Source organism: Rhinolophus ferrumequinum, chromosome 4 (genome assembly GCF_004115265.2).
Source record: "Rhinolophus ferrumequinum isolate MPI-CBG mRhiFer1 chromosome 4, mRhiFer1_v1.p, whole genome shotgun sequence".
Taxonomy (NCBI): domain Eukaryota; kingdom Metazoa; phylum Chordata; class Mammalia; order Chiroptera; family Rhinolophidae; genus Rhinolophus; species Rhinolophus ferrumequinum.
The window spans coordinates 44,837,886-44,859,223 of NC_046287.1; the positions used below are offsets into that span (position 1 = coordinate 44,837,886).

At 37.2% G+C, this 21,338-nt stretch overlaps 2 protein-coding genes across 3 annotated transcripts in view; one reads left to right on the forward strand and one right to left on the reverse strand.

Moving 5' to 3' along the window:
- UBAC2 (UBA domain containing 2) overlaps window positions 1–21,338 on the forward strand; it is a 156,515-nt gene that overhangs the window by 78,255 nt on the left and 56,922 nt on the right. The window lies entirely within an intron of this gene.
- LOC117021349 (G-protein coupled receptor 183) lies at window positions 3,632–17,409 on the reverse strand. Of its 2 annotated transcripts, XM_033104388.1 has the most exons (3): window positions 17,276–17,388; window positions 7,937–8,036; window positions 3,632–5,028 (listed from the first exon to the last, which is right to left on the reverse strand). In XM_033104388.1, the coding sequence occupies exon 3, from the start codon at window positions 5,002–5,004 to the stop codon at window positions 3,919–3,921; it is 1,086 nt and encodes a 361-aa protein (XP_032960279.1). In that variant the 5' UTR covers window positions 5,005–5,028; window positions 7,937–8,036; window positions 17,276–17,388; the 3' UTR covers window positions 3,632–3,918. The 2 variants fall into 2 exon arrangements, with proteins under 2 accessions (XP_032960279.1, XP_032960280.1); XM_033104389.1 differs by lacking the exon at window positions 7,937–8,036 and having other exon boundaries at window positions 17,276–17,409.

Genomic DNA, 21,338 nt, shown 5'->3' on the forward strand with positions numbered 1-21,338 from the left:
GTTGGGTAATTAGCTCTATCTTTTAATATGTCTAGTTTAAATTGCAGGGGCATAGACAGTAACTGTCTTCAATTACACATATGCTCTAACATATTTAATTAAGCATTTAGGGTGTTTCTTTTCATTTCACTGAGAAAGTAAAAACTTCATAGATATTTGAACACATAGAATTGTGTTAGTAAAAGTACGAAACAGGTGATATTGTTAGATGGATATTTGAGAAGCTTCCTTGTGCCAGGCTCTGTACCAGATGCTGTGATTAGAACAGGTAACATCCTTGCCTTCATAGAGCTCACAGCCTAGCTGAGTTTATAATCTACCTACTGTTGGTTATTTGTCCTATTTAAGGATAGATTGTCTGCTGGCATATAATGAAACAAGCCTTCTAATATTGTTTTGGTCTCTGTGATTCACTTCTGTATTCTTTATGGCTAGGATATGGAGTTAAGGTTATATTCCTGATGCTTCCTCTAAATTACCAGGTGCCTTTTCTGAACTTAGATTTATTTATAAAGTGTGGGTAATACTATCTGCTTATCCTGTTTCACAGGATTGTGGAAAGGAAGACATTATGTAATATATGGAGTATTTTGTAAATTATTGAGCTCTTCACATATACCTGATGTCATTTCTAACATCTAACATTTTTACTATGTTTATATTTACTATTTAAATATGTATTAAATATTTTAATATGTATATTAAATTTATATTAAATATTTTTAGTATTTACTATTCTATACTATCTGTATTTTTCTATGCTATACTAAGAGTCGATGTATTTATACTGATTCAAACTAAATAGCTTTGAGGGTTTTTCTTTTAATTAACCATATGATCCTTTTAGAAATAAACATAAAATTATGGAAGAGATAAATATGGTTAGCTGCCATATAACTATCAGCTTTCCTAGATGAATGTTTGTAGCTCATTATTATTTAAAATTATTAATAATATATCATCTGATTCATGTAGAAAATACTTATAGGATTCTGATTTTCAAACAAAGTATAATATATTAGGCCACCTCCTATGTTCTGTAACAGTCCCTGTTCTCCAAGTTTACCTACTTGTCAAAGAAATGCATGGGAAATAAATATAAAGTAACCTAATAATACAAGATGCTGGGAGGTTGTCCAAAGGCCATGTGTAAACAACGTCTTCCTGAGTGAAATAAGCAGTGAGGGCCTTTTGGAGGAGAGTAGATAGCTGAGGTTGACTAGAGTACAGACTTTTCTTTAAAGATGAAGATACGTTTAAAGTTTACCTTTTTGGCAAAATGATTGGATTAAACCATTCATATAGATTTGTGGTGTAATAGAGGGGGGAGGTGGAAAACTAAACAGATAAAAGAATATGTTATTCGTTCATCAAATGACATAGATATTTATTTTCTTGTTTGAAGGATCTTAAGAATTGATCCTATTAGCACAAAGAGGACTCTCATCTGCTATGAAGCAGCATATTGGCTCATACATACAATAAAGTCTATGCTCAAATGTGGTCGTATAACTAGTGTCCCATGAAGATGCTCTGAAATTAAGGAAGCTTTGTTTCTGGCTCTCCTTAGTAGCTTTCACAAGGGGTTTTCTCTTGGGATCCAACTTAAATAACCACGTAAGTGCTACCATGCATGAAATTGAATGTTTGGTCCTTTCTTCTCCTTTACTTGGGAAGGTTTATAGATGGAGTGTAGGAAAGGCCTTAAGATTCTGATCCATGTGGTCTCAATCCCATGAGGTGTTTCAAAGACCAGTGCTTATTTTTTTCAGGGGCTTTAAGGTCAAGTAGCTCTTTATGAAATTAATGTAATACAAATCGAAAGTACTCAGTGGTGTCAAATCAACCATTAAGATTAATTTTCTTAAAAGTTGAAAATGAGTGAAGAAAATGTTTCTAGGATATAAAGCCTAATAAAAATTTAAAGTATGACTCATGATAAAGCATTTCATTTCTTTATGTTCCATTATCAAAATTGGTATCATTGCTAATATAGATACTGTTTGGGGTATTTGGGGATTGAGCTAAACAACTTTGAGCTAGCAGACAGGGTGACTAGACTTGCTAAGGTCCTGCTACTCATACTAAGGTATCACATCTGAGCAAATGTATAATGTTGTAAAGAATCCTGGGAACTCTAAGTTTATAATTTTGCATTTTACTCCCTATCATTTTTAGGCAATCAGCAACTACACCCCCAGCTGCTCATCCTTCCTACCCTTTCTGGTAACCCAAACCATTGAAAGGTACTGGGTACTAACAACCTGTGAATAAAAAAGAAATGATCCCCTGAGAACCCAAGAAAAACCAAGCATATTTGCACATTTCTTTATTCCCAAGAAGAATGTAGCAAGTGTACCCTCGTGCTGATGGGTACCCCATCATAAGGCCCTTGTCGTATTCCTGAGCAGTGACCCTTCCATACTTGCTGGCTGTTGCCAGAGAGAGCTCAGTGCTCTCATTGCCTCTGTCACCATCATTATTTTACTATAATGCTGCTTTCCAAATCTATCTGCTGCTAATTATAGTCTCTTTGTAGCTTCTGCTGGGAGTTGACAGTGAACATTGAAGGACTTACTCAGAATTATGTAAAATCCTGCTCTTTATTCCAAAAGAGTTCCTTAAAACAAAATTTTATGACTGAGAACAAAAAACAAAAAGCTGGTATTATTGAGGGGATAAAGTCCAAGATTGAAAGAAACATGGTTTGAAGAAATATGTTATCAAAAAAAGGAAATATGTTACAATATTAACATTTGTACACTGCCATATATAATTTTTCCCCCCTTCTTCTGCCTCCCCTCTTCGCTCCAGTTCAAGCCGCTGTTTCTCAATCTAGTTGTATAGGACACAGCTCCCTGGCCCATGGTGGTATTATGAGCCTTGTGCTCCCCCGGCTGAGGCAGTCCAGCGGGTCGCAGGCCATCAGCAGCTCACGGCAGCTCTCCTTGGCTGCCAGCAGCTCTCCTTGGCTGCCAGCCACCCACGCGGGCTGCCAGTCGCTCACGGTAGCTCACAGCAGCCCAGCTCCAGGGAGAGCCGTTATTCACAATCTTAGCTGTAGAGGGCATAGCTCACTGGCCCATGTGGGAATCCAATGGGTGACCTCGACATTAGGAGCACGGCCCTCCAACCATCTGAGCCACCGGGCCGGCATATACAATCTTAACCGTCTTTCTTTTGCCAAATTATTGGCAGGAAATAGTAATGATTAGATTTTCAGAAACACAAAACTTTTTCTCTTACACTGAGAATTATTAAAATAGCCCCCTTTTTGGTATAGCATTTCATTTACAATTTAGAAGTTAGCTTTATGTTGTTTTCTTGAGTGTAAAAAATACATGTTTGGCCGGCCCAGTAGTTCAGGCGGTTGGAGCTCTGTGCTCCTAATTCTGAAGGCTGCCGGTTCGATTCCCACATGGGCCAGTGGGCTCTCAACCACAAGGTTGCCAGTTTGATTCTTCGAGTCCCGCAAGGGATGGAGGGCAGCACCCCGGCAACTAAAATTGAACATGGCAGCTTGAGCTGAGCTGCCACTGAGCTCCTGGATGTCTCAGTTGGTTGGAGCACGTCCTCTCAACCACCTGCAACTAGCAATGGCAACTGGACCTGGATCTAAGATTGATCCACAACTAAGATTGAAAGGACAACAATTTGACTTGGAAAAAAGTCCTGGAAATACATACTGTTCCCCAATAAAGTCCTGTTTCCCTTCCCCAATAAAATCTTAAAAAACAAAACCAAACAAAAAAGCGTATTTATCAGTTTACTTCCAAGTTGGAGGTAGAAAATAGTCCCCAATGAAAGGAGTAAAACAATCCTAATTGGAAGTTGAATAATCATTTTGCTTTACGAGAAAAGTCCTGCAAAGTTCGTCATACAGTTTACTTTGCTATAAATCCAAGATTTAATTCTTTTTTACTTTTCATTTAAAGACTTGGAATGTATCATCATTTGAGTTTCTGTCATTTCACGTGAGTTTTCTTCAGGGGCTGACTTCACAGCACTGGAAATTGATACACTTACTTGACGTCTCAACATCTTCATAACTTTTCTCTTGTACCCTTTACATGCAAAGAAATATATAAAAGGGTCCATGCAGCAATTAAAGTTCATCAGGCATACTGTAAAGTGCAGAGAAATCTGGAATGAATGTTTTTGGCTACATTCCAGAAGACCAGGAAAACGAAGCTTCTTAATCATGTGTTGAATAATTGCTACATGGTAAGGTGTGAAACAGAGAATAAACACAACAATTATAAGGACAATTGTGTTGAGAGCCTTTTTGTTTACACCAGATTTCTCAGTTAGGGGGTTTTGTTTGGCAGTTTTAAAGAGTTTGCAACAGATTTGAGAATAGCAGATGAGAATAATTATGAGTGGAAGCACATATCCTATGAAACATGCACCAAGCAGAATCCAGGGAAGAGATTCTGTTTCTTCAAAGTTTGGGTATTCCATGCATGTAATCCTTTCCTCCTCCTGCTTTGACATAGCTTTTATGAGTAATGGGAGTGTTTGAACAAATACTAGAATCCAGACAAATATGCAAATGCATTTTGCATGTTCAATTCTTTTCATCTTGTTGTATCGCAGAGGGTGCACCACGGCAAAGAACCGGTCAATGCTAAGGCAGGTCATGAAGTTCACACCTGCGTATGTATTGATGTAAAACACAAGGGCAGTCACCCTACACAAGGCCTCGCCGATTCTCCAGTCAAAGCCCAGGGCATAGTAGGCTATCCGTGTAGGCAAAGCAGTGGTGAAGAGTATGTCGGAGATCACCAGATTTGTCGAGTACAGGGTGGTAGAGTTGATTTTCTTCCTGTTTTGAACAATGACAATCAAGGCTAGCAAGTTTCCCACAAGCCCAATGATGAAAACAATGCTGTAATGCAGAGGCATTAGGATCCTGGCTGTGCCGTGGTGTGCATAGAGATCACAGTTGCTTGCCTGAGATGTTGTAGAGGCTGTACTAAAATTGTTTTCCATTTTCATATCCATCAGCGGTGTTCAAGCTCTAGAACACTTGTAGAAAAAAACAAGAAGGGTACATTTAATTAAAAGCAGATTTAACTCAAAGCAGCATTAACTGCCTTTTACAGATCTAATTTAAAATATCTTAATATTTGTATAATTTTTAAAAGTCTATGGTATGTACTGTGGTTACATATATAGTGACAGTTAGGAAAAACAGAATAAAATATATGTTGGTGACTTTGACAAAGTTCTGGCACATGAACTAGAACCATCTACAGTGTTTCCCCGAAAATAAGACCTAGCCGGACCATCAGCTCTCATGTGTCTTTTGGAGCAAAAATTAATATAGGACCCGGTCTTATTTTAATATAAGACCCAGTCTAATATAATATAGTATAATATAATATAATATAATATAATATAATATAATAATATAATATTATAATATTATAATATAATATAATATAATATAATATAATATAATATAATATAGGGTTTTATGTTAATGTTTGCTCCAGAAGATGCATTAGAGTTGATGGTGTGGCTAGGTCATATTTTCGGAAAAATACAGTAAATATGACCAATGTATTTTTGTGACAAATGGGAATGCACTAACTTTTTAGGCAGAAATTTCCCCTTCCTTTTTCTGAATCATTGTCTGGTTAAGAATAAAATCATGTAAAGCACCCCACATTTCAGACGGGTGTAAAACTTTGCTTTTAAATTGAATTTCAGTTGGTTGGACTTTTTTTTTCTTAATGCGTATCACTGCCAGGAAATGAAATCAGTCACACATTTGTGTAGTGAAATGTGAACTTACCACAGTGATCTGATTTGTGTTAACCTAAAAAGTATGAGAAACGAGCCAAGACCTTGTTAGGAACTGAAAGTTAGGTTTTCTTTTTAAAGAAAAGAAGGTGATGGTGATAAAGATGACCACGACAACCACGAGAAAAACGACAAAAAAGAAGAAAAAGGAAAAACTTAAGCTTCTTCAATGGGAAATTTTTAAATTAATTTTAAACTATATCATTCCACAGGTACCCCCACCCCATTCATGCATAGAGTACACATTCTTTTATGTGCACATAGTAGTAAGCATTACACGTGGTATTTTATGTTCTGTTTTATTCATGTAACATGTTCATGGATCCAGTAACATATATTTGTCATATGTGTAGATCTTATGTAGATATTTGATAGGTATACAATTATAATTTGCTTAGCTACTCTGTTGGTGAACATTGAGATTATTCCCAATTCTTTTCTTGTTATAAATAATGTTAGGATGAAATTTCAAGTCCTAAGTTGAAAAGTAGAAAACTCCTACAATGCAACTCCATACATGAGGCTGAACTTTAGTAAAACTAAGAAAGAGCAGAGCAATCAATTCTGTGAAATTATTTTTAAAAGAAAAATAATTTTCTCATGGGACTATCTATGTGCATAAATCTCACCTCAAAGTTACCAAAGTTAAGGGAAAATTTCAATATATCCAGTGATGATGGTATTACATATTAAAGGAAAAGGATTCTCTATCTCTAGCCATATCAAAGCACCAGCTGCAAATCTGCTTCTCTGACTGCTGTACTAAATAAATTGGATCTCTGCTAACTTAGTTTTAACAGTCTTAAAACAGTGATGCTAACAGACAATGAGGGTTATCAGAGGATTGTATTAATGTTATAGGTGTGTGTTACACAGTGTTGGTAGGTTAATCATTAAAACATGGAAATGCAACCTAAAGTAAAAGGGAATAAAAAATGCAAATAGAACTTCTTATTAAAAGAAGACAGGAAAATGAGACGGGAGGGAAATAGCATAGAAAGAGGATGGTAAATAGAAAACCCAAGTAAGAAGGTAGAAATGTGTCACAACGAATTTAAATGGATTTAATTCACTATGGAAAGACAGACTATCAGTTTGGATTTTATAAAAATCTAGCTCTATCCTGCTTAGGAGAAATATAACTCTAAGTGATTCAGAAAGGTTGAAAATAAAGGCATGGGAAAGCAGACATCAGGCAAATCCTAACTAGTATAGAAACCTAGCATAGCAATACTAATATCAGGAAAAAATAGAATTTAAGGTGCATTCAATATTAATAGGGTCACTACAAAAATTAAAAGAATGGTTTACAAAGAACATAAAAACAATCATGAATTGTACATGTAACAGTAAAATTTCATAGATTTTAAAGAAGAAATTGGCAAATCCACAAGCATAATGAGAGATTTTAACATATTTTTATTAGAATATGCCTGATAAAAAAGAGATTCAAAACTTAGATTTACTCACATGACTTAAAAGCTAACAGAATTTGTGTTGAAGGCACATAAGTATTATTTGCAGATTTGACCAAGACAAGATCATCAGAGATATGTCAGAATTTTCAGAAAATAGTTATCTAGCAGCTCACAGTCCTGTGTCTACAGTACAGTTAAATTAGAAAACAATGAAAACATAAAGGAGAAATGGGAATCTAAAAAAATATATTTTTAAGTAACTTAGTCATGGGTTAAAAAAATTACAAAGTAAATAGTAATTACAAAAATTTTGTAATTTTGTAAAAAAAAAAAAATTACAATGTAAGTGCTTAGAACTAAATGACAAAAGCACTGTATGCCAAACTGGTCTGTGGCTAAAGAGTTAATCCAAGATGGATGCAAAGCCTTGAATGCAGTTATTTTTTTAAAGAAAGATTGAAAATAGATAAGTTAAATACATAGCTCAAGAATCCAGAAAAGAAATGAGTTTGCCCAAAGAAGGGAGACAGAAATAAAAATAATTGCAAAAACTAATGAAATAGGAAACAAACAAGAAACAATAAATATGGACTTTATACAGAAAAAAAATTGTGTAGAAAACAATGGAGTAATTTTTGAAAAGGAAGTCATGGTATTGAAAAGGAAATCATGGTAATTGCAATTGTGGAATACATGTAGAAAAAACTTACTTTATCCAGTTGGGAGAGGCTTCATGTGAGAAGTAACTTTTGAAGAACTGAGACTAGACACGAGGGAGGGGTGAAAGTTCCAGGCAAAGGCTACCTACAACTTAGAAACAAACATCAAGAGCTTCTTTTATTATCTATTTTCTACTTTCTGTGAAAATTTTTTTTTCTGAAATTCTCAACATACGTATTTTATTTTGAGGAGTATTTCAAAGCTGGTTCATGGGAGATGCCTTTAAGGTACATAATGGGGAAAATATACTGTGGAGCCTGATAATCCTCCATATGAATAATTATTATTGGAGAGATTAAGAATGTGCCATTGCTTGCTGGGTTGTAAATGCATGTCGAACCTCTTCACTGAATGAAATATAGTATCCAGTATAGCCAGAAATGGCCGGGGTTTCAGAACATTTTAAGTTAAAGCATATTTAACACAGTGTTAATTATAAAGGTGAAAATCTGCAATCAAATCAAATGTTCATCATTAGGGGATCAGTTAAATATTTTGTGGTATAGCCATATAATGGAATACTGTGTAGCCACTGAAAATGGTAGTGTAAATGCCTATTTCTTGACAGGGCATACATAATGTTAAGTAAGGAAACATTACATAACCTACCACTTTTGGGGGAGGAAAAGCAATTATAGACACTCATACACCTGAATGGTTGCATATGCCAAAACATAATTTTGTAAAGGTAATTTTTAAGTTTTCTTTATATAATCTAAATTTTTAACATTTACATTAATTGACTTGAAATAAGTAAATAGGTAAATAATTTTTTTAATCTGAGGGGAAAATATTTTTTAATTCAGCTCTTTTTGCAAAACCGTTGTGGTCTCACGTACTCTACAAAGCTAGCCCTTTAGTGCTGTTTATTCAGATTTATGTATTAATTTTTACTGGTGTGTGCCTTTAAGTCATGTTGTGAAGAACCCTCAGAGCAACCCTGAAAAATAAATACCACTATCACCTTACGTCCTTGTCATGAGGAAACTGAGTGTCAGAGAGATTAAAGGTCGTGCTGGATCCTTCAACTTGGATGACCTAGCTTCAAGTCTCCTACTCTTTCCAATCCTTGGCAGGGAAAACTAATTCACACTCCTCTTGAAATGCTGACACTTAGTGGTTTCAAAGTGTTCTAGGCTTTAGGGCCGGCCCTCTTCTCCAGAGCAGGGGAACAATTCTGCCTAAGGACAACAGGGTTTCCACTTCCAGGAGAGGTGCCTTCCCAAATGGGAAGCCAGACCTGTGGACACCACGTCGTAGAACCCTGAGGGGAAGACTGCTGAGGGCCTCTTACTGCCTACCCTGGTCCCAAGTCAGTCCAAGAAATGGACCACACAGTTTGGACACGTAAATGGCATGGCTCAGAATGATCTTAGGTAGAGAAGAATATAGGCTGTTCTAAAATATGTTCGTTTGGATATGTAGTAACCTTTTGAAGACTGATTTCACTAGTCAACAGCTCTAGTATATTACTTAGGTTCTTGCTTATAGCTATCTGTACAATTAATGCTATAGTTTTAGTCAATTTTATCTTTTCCAAATTGAGATAAAAATCCTTTTGTACTTTACTGTTACCCCAGTCTCATATCAGGCAATCCCAATTTATCAGTCTTCCCTCAGAGGTATTATTTTATACCTCATTTTAATCAATAAGGATTCAGGATTACTTTCCTGAACCTTGGCTTACTCCATTCTTTTATTCAGCAAAAATTGTTTTCAGTGCATCCATATGCAAGGCCCTGGAAATACAGAAATGATACCTTTTCATATCTGAAGGCCTAAAACTGAAGGATGAATGTAGAAAGTGTTCTAAATCTTTTCCTTAGAATACTTGTACGTATAGAATTCTAATTTTCTTATAATGATAATGTTTTCTAATGAAAAGATACGCATGGTCCTTAAGCTGTCCTTAATGCCCCACACCCTGAGGGACATGAATGAGGCCTGCAAACTTGGCCCTGAAGGTAACAGATACTAACTGGGCTGCATGAAGTGTGTGAGTCCTTATTCAGGTTATGCCGGAGGAACACCTTTTTCTCCTGAAAACTAACTGCCTGGCAACCATCTATGCCAATTCTCTTACCATTTTTGTTAATAAGCAAAGGAGACTCGGTTTTGTCTCTGTTAGTGCAATATTGATCCTTTCAACTTTACTATTATCCTAATGTGTGTAAAACAGCAAGTTATTCCATAGCAAGATATCCTCCAAAGTATTTTTACTTATGTCTTTGGAAGTGGGCCTGTGTATGCTTTTCTCTAGAATTGATTTCATTGCTAACAGAGTAGCTAATGTTGTTGTTTTTTTAATTAAAGTTTATTGGGGTGACAGTTGTTAGTAAAGTTACATAGATTTCTGGTGTACAATTCTGTAATACATCATCTATGTCTCACATTGTGTGTTCACCACCCAGAGTCAGTTCTTCTTCCATCACCATATATTTGATCCCCTTTACCCTCATCTACCACTCCCCTGACCCCTTACCCTCTGGTAACCACTAAACTATTGTCTGTGTCTATGAGTTTTTGTTTCATCTTGTTCTTTTGTTGTTTTCAGTTCTATATACCACATATCAGTGAAATCATATGATTGGTCTACTTTTTCTATCTGACTTATTTCACTTAGCATTATAATCTTAAGAGCCATCCATGTTGTCGCAAATGGTACTAGTTCATCTTTTCTTATGGCAGAATAGTATTCCATTGTGTATATATACCACATCTTCTTTATCCATTCATCTATCGAAGGGCTCTGGTTGTTTCCATGTCTTGGGCCACCGTAAATAAAGCTGCAATGAACATTGGAGCACATATCTCTTTATGGATAAAAGTGTTCAGATTTTTTGGGTAGATACCCAGGAGAGGGATTGCTGGGTCATATGGTAATTCTATTCTTAATTTTTTGAGGAACCTCCACACTACCTTCCATAGCGGTTGCACCGGTCTGCATTCCCACCAACAGTGTATGAGAGTTCCTTTTTCTCCACTGCCTCTCTAACACTTGTTACTATTTGTCTTGGTGATGATAGCCATTCTAACTTGGGTGAGGTGACATCTCATTGTGGTTTTGATTTGCATTTCTCTGATGATTAGTGATGTTGAGCATTTTTTCATATGTCTATTGGCCATTTGTATGTCCTCTTTGGAGAATGTCTCTTGAGGCCCTCTGCCCGTTTTTTAATAGGATTGTTTGTTTTTTGTGGTTGAGTTGTATGAGTTCCTTATATATTTTGTATATTAGCCCCTTATCGGATACACTGTTTACAAAAATCTTTTCTCATTCGATTGGTTGCCTTTTTATTTTGTCGATGGTTTCTTTTGCTGTGCAGAAGAGCTAATGTTTCTTAAGACATTTTCATCTCATTTTTGCATAACCGGACATGTTGACATGAACTGACAAGTTTTTTTCTAGCCACAAAAAGGAAAAAAGGAAAAGGCCATCCAAAACTCACTTATTAGTATTTAAGAAAATTGCCTATACTCTAATGTAATTTGTACTCTGGAAATATTTACCCTGGATACTAACTTGGAGCCCTTTGTGATTTTTCACAGGGTACACATATAAACCTTCTGCAATCCCAATTTAATTGCTTGGAAATTATTTTCTTAGCTTTTATTTGTGGCAGAAACAGAATTCACAGATTTGGTAAGTGCTAGAATACCACCTTTTAGTTTTTACTTTACGATACTTGAAAAGTCACCTTTTCCCCTAATATGTATTCTCTTAATAATCATCAACACCTTAGATAAAAAGGGGTTAAACTTCTAGTGATTTTGTTTAAATTCAGGCCTTGGCAATGAATTGAATGGGTCAATTCATGCTGAAATGATAATTACTATCAAGAGGTGACTTCTGTGTGAGGTGAAGTCTATTCAAGACCATGTTTGCACATAGAGATGATGTGACTCAAAGTTCCCACAGTGGCACACACCAAAGAGGAAGTTCAGGAGCACACTTTCAAAAACAACCCGCAGAGCCACAGAAATGTTGTACATACATATACGAATTACATTTGTATATTGTTAAATGATGAGTGTCATTTGAGCCAGTTCCCTCTCTGATTTCTGTTGATACACTATCCTTTGGCCATATTCTTAAGAAGAGGTAAGACCAGAGGAAATTTTCTGGAGTGAGGAACAATAAAATCTCTGGGAAAGGATGGTCAGACACGGGCTCGGGCTGAATTGGAATAACAAGGACTCATCTACTAAGGAAATAGACCAACACGGAGGTATCGGGACAGCAGGCAGAGGTTGTTCAGTGCCCTTGAGGACAAACATACTTCACAGAAGAAAGAAATCCCTGCTTCTTTTTCCAGTTAGCTAGTTTAATAAGTATTTATCAATTACTTGGAAAAGCCTCTTTGTTCTTGAAGCCAAGCAAATAGGTCCAGTGTCACACATGCCAGGGTGTAGGACTCAACCAGTGATTTTTTTTTTCCATCTTCTTTTTAGTTGACTAACCAACTATCACCTGAGTGGTTGTATGTATCATTGGCCTGTAACATAGGCAGGTGGGAAACATTAATTCCTGATTGTGGGAAAGAAACTCAAGGAACAGACAGGCTGTGACCAGCCCAGGCACAGCCAGCCTCTCGTCACTCCCTTGATTGGCGAAGTCAGATTGTCCATTCCGTAGCACTGCTACTCAACAGCCTTAACAGTCAGCATGTACCTGGGTAACCTAGTAAAAGAAATCTTTCTACACTATTAGGTGATTTGTTTTTCCTAACCAGCTTTGTGTCCTAAATTGATAGGTAAGTCTGTGTCCAAGATTCCTTTTTTGAAAGGTCATAGGCGGTATTATCCAGAAAGGTGACATACTGGCAGCTGCCTGAGCTGTCTCAGAATGGAGCCTCACACGTGCCCGAGTGCTGATATTCAGGGTAGAGTTGTCTGTGGTCAGTCGGTTTCATGGGAGCTCACTTGCTCTGGCTTACAGAAAGCCAGAGCTTTCTAACCCTGCTGCCATGACATAGTCTGGTTCTGACTACCTCTCAGTAGGTCTGTAGGGGGTCATTTACAGGACAGCGCACAGAGAACTTTTTCAAAGCAGAAAAAAATAAAAACCGCCTAGTATTTGCCAATCTGCAGTTTCTCCTTGGAGCCTCTATGTCCCAACCTCAGTGGGCACTCAATGAAGACCAACTTCTGTAAACATGTACGTTGGAATTGATGGGAAAGTGAAAGGTGCCTGACATTTGAGTTATTTGGTGAAACACTACGTGCACGTGCACATTTGGGATTTTACACTTTCCAGCTTTTTTTTTTTTTCCCCACCTTTCACTGATTATTTGTTCCTTGTGTGGTTTTTGGCAGCTTTCGTGCTGACTGACTAGGATGCTATGAAAGTTGTCAAAGATGACGACAAAGGAGGTGGTAACACTAAGGACTTGAATTATATGTTTAGGAACTGTAAGAAAAAAGAATCCCATTGTAATAGACATTTCACTGTAAGGAAGACAAATTCTGTGTTTCCATGTAGCGTGATTTGACCTACATGCAGGATAACTAACTGCATAATATAAAACTACTCTATAACAAAGATCTGAGTCTGTATAATCTTTATCATCTAGATAAAGATTTCTAGAAGTAATATGTACCTTTTCTCCTTAAAGTACCAGGGAGTTTCAAGTTTGGGGTTTTGTCTGTGTTATCTCCTAGAAATTAGTCAGAAACATTAAATATCCTTATAATCCTTATAAAGAAGTGGGTCCTTTGTTCTCAGTCCTCCTTCAGTAGAGGTGCCAAGTCAGAGATCATGAAGCAGCCGGGACTCCCGTGTCCTCCCTCACCCACTGCCTCCAGTCCGTATTTCCTGTGCTTTCAGCCTCTTGACCCTCCTCTGCGCTCAGCCTCTCGTCTGCACCAACATTTACGTCTGTCACCTGCCTGTTTGCGCACGACTCCCACCTCTCTGCCTGCCTCAGGCTACCTCACTTCTGTCTGCAGCCACTGTGGCAGTTCTTACGATGCCCTTCAAATGGTGCCCATCAAACACCAGGCAAACTGAAAGCTCTCTGCTGTGACATACACTTTCTTTCGTACTTGGGTTCCACTTCCCTCTTTAGCTGGATCTCTGGCCATCTTCCCTCTTATAATGTCCTGGCTCCAACCATACTCAGTTACTTGCAGTCTCTTGATGTCCTGTATCCTCTCACAGCTCTGTGCCTTTCTGACACTCTTCCTTCTCTATTGACACCTCCTCTCCCCTGTTCTGTATTAAATGCTCCTACTTTCCTTCAAGACTTAGTTCAAAATCAGCTGCTCCAGAAAGCTTCCCTGGTTTTATCCTCTCCTGCCTGCTCACCAGCACGCTCAATGCTGGCCTTGCTGGGGAACTGTGCTTTGTGATAGCATCTGTATTGTTTTCTGTTGGTTTTTTTCTGTTTCCCACTAGCCTGTCACGTCCTCTGAGTGGGTACAGTGTTGTTAATTTTGTGTATCTCCAAGTGACCCATGATTGATGCTCAGTAAATACCCATTAAAGAATATGAAAATCCCAGTTTTCTTGATCCTCAGTCAAGGGTTTTTTATTAGACTACAGTAAGCTCTTGATTAATAATAGCAACCAGTATTATTAAGCACAGAGTGTGTTCCAGGCAGTGCCCTGGGCACTACATTTATACACATGAATCCTCACAAAGCTTCCACAAATCCATTTCCACAGGTGAAACTGAGTCATAGAGCACTTTCATGACTTGCCAGAAAACATAGCTGTTACATGTCAGGATTCAATCCAGGAAATTTGGCTCCAGTAATTACATTCAGTGCAACATGTTTTCTTCCTAGCTCCTATTTCCAACATGATGTGATGTTATTGGTAGAAAACAAGTAAAACAGGAAGACATCTCAAAATTTTAACACATGCCAACTCATACCTGTCTGAACAAGAGAGAAGAGGAGGCGAATATATGGTGATGGAAGCAGAACTGACTCTGGGTGGTGAACACACAATGTGATATTTAGATGATGTATTACAGAATTGTACCCGTGAAATCTATGTAACTTTACTAACAATTGTCACCCTAATAAACTTTAATTTAAAAAGAGAAGAGGAGGGCCAAGGAAATGGCAAAGGGAAGGGAAATATGTTGATTTAACTAAAGGAATTTAGTAACTTATAGTATATTTTAAAGTAAGTAAAGGTTTTATAAATTATTTTAGATTTTACTATTTTTAACAATATTTCTGTAAAACAATTTGGACTGAAATTTTCTGTTGAAAGAAGATGGTGCATACCTAGGATAGCTTCTATGCTATTAATTTAGTTTTAATAGTACTTTTTAGGTATTTGCAGATATTTAAAAGAATATTTTTATTCTTCTCTTTGGTCTTTCAAGACACCACAAGGATCTTTGTTACCGCTTCAGCTTTCATAGGATATTCATATGTGCTATCTCATCTTACACCGAAGTCCTACATTTTTTTCAGACTTCTTGGGAAGCTGAGAAGCTATACGGACTGGAGGATTGTACACATCCTCAGCACATTCCACACTCAGGGCCTTTAGACAACTCCAGGGAGCCCTTAACCATAGTAGGGAGAAAGTGTCACCTGCAAACTCCTTTACTGGGTGGTAAGCTCTTTATTTAAATGTAAACTACTTAAGGATGATGGCTTTATGTTATACAACATTTTATCCCATAGACTGTTTCAGAACTGTCTTACAGTAGGTATCCAGTAAATACCTATGGAATACATAAATGAATGAAAGTCATATGGTGACCTGAGTTAAAATGTATTCCATTAAATGACTGGTTGTGTGATTACTGAAAAGCTACCAGAAGCCAGTTGAAAGTGACTTACAAAAGGAGTTACCACCACCACCACCACCACCACCACTTAGTAGGTGAGCGTGTGAGTGAGGGTGCTTTGTAGAGCACGGTGCTCTCTGCAGTGTGGTGTCCAGAAAGTACGATTCAGTTCAGTCCCAGAGAGAAAACATGCACTGAAATACTACCAGCAAATGCACAGTCCAGACAGTAAGCACAGTTACATGTATAACCATTTATAGACTCAGTCTTTGTGTAAAATATTCTGTAACAATCTGAAAATAAGTTCAAACAAATTCTCACAAAAATGAAAGGGCAAGGAAACTTTGCCTACTGGATTCATCTTTGAGCAGTTTAATGTGCAGAGGGAGGGGAGAATAATGACAGCAGACAGTTTCCTAGCACTTAGTATGGGAACCAATGTCATGAGGACTTGGCAGTGTTATTACTCCCCATTTTACAAAAGAAGCAACTCTGATACCAGAGATGTTAGGTAACTTGCCCAAGTCCACACAAGTTGTAAATAACGCCGCCCAGATTTGAGCCTGACTCCAGAGCTCAGGCTTTTAACCACTACACGATACTGTACTTGGAGTGACAGCCCACTCCAAAAACACTCAAAACCACACCCTCCTTTAGAGGAAGTTTCCTTCCTAATAGTTTGTCAAAAGTTTCTGTTACCTCCATTCCCAACCTGGACATAAATATTGGCAAAAAGCTGCATATAAATCATTGTATTATGATTTTTTTTTTAGGCACGTAGAAGTTCTAGAAAAAATATGGAGACATGTCTAGCCTTACTGATCATCAAATAAATATAAAGCAAAAAAAGATACTCTTTTTTCACTCATCAAATTAATAGTTTACATTTAGAGTTAAAATGCTGAGGTTGGCTGAGACATAGTGAAGCCCAGACTGTCTCTAATGGAAAGTAAATTGGTAAAATGTTTTTGTAAACCAAAAAACATCACTTTATACCTAAAGCTTTGAAAAATATTCTACCCATCCCTCCAAGAATTCTACTGGAATTCTATCCTGAGAAATAATAGAAGTAAAAACATAGAAGTAATAGAAGTCTAGAAAAGACTTTCATATATATAGATATGTGGTCAAATAGTAAAATGGAACAGCTCTTTTATTTTGAATTGTGCTGACTTGTTATATACATAATACATTTAAGTGTAGGAATACCTCATCTTGAAATAACTTTGTTCTTTTCCCTTCTTATTAAAGTATCCTAAAGTGTTGGCATTATTGGCCAATTTGAATTTGATAGTGCTTTTTGTAATTGTGAGTTCACACAGGAAGTACAAAGTAAACCTGTTTTTTGGCAAAGATATTTCTGGCATGATCGGTTGCTTCCTCCTAGCTTAATATTAGCTGATTCGAACTGCCAGTCACTAGAAAGTCAAAACTATGTTAATAACATAATTTTTGTTTAGAAATGTTTATAGCTTGTTATTCAATAGATTCTTTCCCTTTACACCTTAATTAAGCTTTCAAAGTTTTTCTTAGCTCAAAAGACTTCATTGAAAAAGCAAAATATCTAGTACTTACCTGTCGGTGACTTGCTCAGGCCTCTATAGCAGCAGTCAGTATTTGCCCAAACTGAAGCAGGATAACGTCTGCATGTTGTTCTGCGAGAGATAGTACAGACATCCTTTTATGGTGGTGACTTTTTTTTCTGTCACCCTGTGACTGGGCATAGTAATGATCAGTTAGCCTCATGTATGCGTGTGCATTTTTTTTTTTTTTTAAATGGGAAGTGAAATTTTTCTGCTAGTGATTTTTTTTTTGAATAGTTATCCAAAAACCCCTTGGAATTTATGAATTGCTGCTATTTATGGAACTTTATAAATTTTTGTATAAAGATTTATGCATTAAAAAAAATCTGTGAAAGAGACTGAAGCACTAAACCTTAACCAAAAAAAAAGCATAGTTACTGATAATTTTATTTTCATATTCTGTGTAAAGTACAAGTTTTTAAATGTTTAACGGGAAAAAAATGTCAACTTTGACAATTCTGTGTACCTGGAAACTTGGTACAGGGGGTACTTTGCTCAACAGCTTATGAGAAAGAAACAAAAGTTTCTGTGGTAAGTGGGAGAAAGATGCTGTTTTGCATACATACAGCTATTAGTCGATATTTTCAGAGAGGAGGCTAGCTGACTGGAATCAGTGACTACACGGACACATGCGTGACAAGGGGAGCCTGGAACTGGGGGCATTTTACAGCTAAGTCAGCATCTTGTGCACGTGATGAAGGAGACCTATGTTTTTCACCGTATAGTCTTAGTTGACTATTTAAACCAACAAAGTACCATGGCTATCAAAATGCAATTTATTTGTTGGTTAAATTAATAGAAATCTAGTGCTCAACACAAGAGAGATGATATTTACACTCATCCAGGTCTGATCTGGCCAATCCCAGTCAGCTCTGGGGGCTGCATTTTACAATGGGCGCAGGTAACTTACAGGTGCCTGGGGTGGGGGGGGTCTGGATCCCAGCTCTTAGGAGAAATGATTGAATAAACTGAGGTTTGAGGGATGTGAGCACTATTCTCATGCGTTTGGAAAATGTCTCCTAGGAAAGAGTTTAGGTGGCATATGTTAATCTTCCTAACTCCAGAGAATAGAAGGAAGGACAGTAAGAGGAAGCTACTGGAGACAGCTTTCAAATCAAAATATGAGAGTAGTTCCCAAGAGTTAGGGTCATAAGAAAACAAAATAGGCTGTCTCTTATTTAGATTCTTGCATAAACCGGATGACTATTTTGAAGAATGGAGTAGAGAGAATTGAATCATTTGGTAGGAATTGAAAGGGTCTCTTTGACCTCAGAGACCCTTTCATTCCTGGAGTCTGTCAAAATGGCTCAGTGGTTTTAGCCTCTCAGTGGTATTATTCCATTTAGAAGCTTAATTAGGTTCTTAACTCACTGAAGATCTGTGGAGGAACCTCATCAAACAGAAAAGCAACAACCCACCTGAATTCTTTGGGCCTCTAACCCTCTGTCTGTAAAATAAAGGCATTGAACTAAATGGTCAGCAGAATAATTCCCAGGGCAAAAAATTCTGTGAGGAGGAAATAAAGATTTTATGATTTGGTGGATAAATATGATAAAATATTCCAGAACTAATTCCTTTAAAATTTGGACTGAAGAATCCTTGAAGAAGATACCGTTGAGGAGTGTTTCAATTTGTTGAAAGACCATCTTGGTGGGATATTTTGGTTTTTAATTTTGAAATAGTTTTTATTAAGTAAAACATTGTTATACAATGAAGAACTCAACTAGGTAGAGTAAATGTTCTAGCAAATTGGATCTACCTCTTTTTTTTTGTATTAGAGGAGTCAAATATATAAAGAAGTGAGGAGGTGATCGTCCTGCAAGATGCTGTTGAGGTTTAGAGTGAGGTAATTTCAAGAGCCCCCACCTTATTTTTGTTATTGAAAGTTACCAGGACTTCTTTAGTTATACTATAAAAGTAGAGTCAACGTCCTTTTCTATAGAAGAGGTAAGATGGACATTTGTGATCTGAATGAACTGAGTGTTTCTATTATTTTATGTGTCCTATTGAGTACAGTTGTGTATCTATATAGTAGATAGTCAATAAATATTAGTAACATTGGTTGAAGGAAGGAATGAATTCTTTATAACCTGTTTTCCTCTTTTACTATACGTCAGCCTCATATGCTTACGCCAGACAGGGCTTCCAGAACTTAGCTATGCACAATGTAAAAAAGGTCAAACTGAATTATTGTTGATAGTATAAAGAACAGATGTTATCATGCCATAAGGAAAAGAGAAAAACTGGTCAATGACTAATAAAGTGATATTTTTGTGAGGTCTCTGTGTATAGAAATAGCAATGGAAAATTTCTACAAAACAACCTATATAACCGTGGTCTGAAATGTGTGCTTTTGTATTATGGGTGTATGTGGTCTGTGTTTAGTCATCATTTAAAACTACACAGTGATTAATAACTTCTAAGGAATTTTAAAACTTCTGTTATACCGTGTTTCCCCGAAAATAAGACCTAGCTGGACAATCAGCTCTAATGCGTGTTTTGGAGCAAAAATTAATATAAGATCCAGTCTTATATTATAGTAAAATAAGACTGGGTCTTAAATAATAATAATAATAATAATAATAATAATAATAATAATATAATGTAATACCAGGTCTTATATTAATTTTTGCTCCAAAAGATGCATTAGAGCTGATTGTCCAAATAGGTCTTATTTTCAGGGAAACACGGTATGTAAGACATGAACTATGGTCATTAAAACACCTACCAGTATTTTTTTAGTTTACATTGAAATGTAACCTCAAAAAAGAACTTGGCTTCAGATATTTTATTATAACATCACTGTTTGTACTTCATTGCTAAATGTTAACAGAAGAACTTCTGTAACCTGAGTACCTTAAAAAACATGTTCTGTGATGAGATATCTCAAGCGCAACCAAAGTAGTTTTCTTGTTTTTACTAAGAGACCAACAGGCCATATTTTGAGTATGTATATGAAACCATATGTTTTAATCCTTTTAAAAATACTCAAACAAGGAAAGGGGCTTTTAAAGCAAACAGCAAATTCTGCTATATGGTTTTTACGACTTTAAAGAGAAATTCATTGATTCAGCCAAGTATTTGTTGAACTCTGTGCCAGGCACAGTTGTAGACAGTGGGGATTAAGTGACAAACAAAACTGACAGAAATGCCTGCCCGCATGGAGTTTCCATTCTGGTCCCCAAGACAGATGATAAACAAGTCGCGTGGCAGGGGAGAGGGTCACAGGTGCTATAGGGAAAGGAAGCAGAGTATGCAAGTGGGGCTGGGGTTGTGAGATGCGGCTGGGGTGCTCAGGGAGGGCTTCTCGGAAGGGCGTGAGGGAGTAAGCGATGCTCGTCTGTGGGAAGGAGGATGGCCAGGGGCGGGGGGCGGGAGGGAGCAGAGGCACACTCCCTGGGCACTGTGTGCCTAGTCCTGCTCGAGTGAGTCCTGCTCGAGGTCCAGTGTGGCTGGAGCAACGAGAGCCACTGGTGAGGAGTCTGAGTGGTAGACCAGGTCTGAGGTGGGGGCATAAGGCCTTGTAGGTCTTTGTGATGACTTTGGCTTTTCCAGTAGGGTGGGGTGTCATTGGAGGGTTTTATGCCCAGGAGTGGCCAGCTTGTACTTTTTAATGAACAGAATGCATAGCTGCTTAATCAACTGTGCTTGGGTTTAGATGATTTGAACTGGGAAAAAGGAAAGTTCTCTTGTGTAGTATTGAGAATGGCCATTTAAACAAGTCTCTGTTTATTAAAATTGCTGTGTTCGTTTTTTTAGTCCAACAAATTATGAGGGTCTATTTTGTTAAGTATCTGTATGAGGCACTGGGTGATGCAACATTTGATAGAACATGGTGCTTTCTCACAGAATTAATAACCTAATGGAAGACTTTTCAAATCCCTATATAGTAAAAACTGTGGCTTATACAGCTTTTCAAGAATGAGGAGACTGTTTAATTAAATTATTCCCTAATTTAATGAGCTCCTATGCTGTGTCAGACTGTGTGCCAGGTGCTGGGAGGACCAAGCCGATGCGTTTCCTTCGCTGCCAAGGCGCATGCTCAGTGAGGAGGA

What these genes read in the sequence shown, in the direction of transcription:
- LOC117021349 (XM_033104389.1), bottom strand. Translation starts at nt 5,004, where the DNA reads ATGGATATGAAAATGGAAAACAATTTTAGTACAGCCTCTACAACATCT.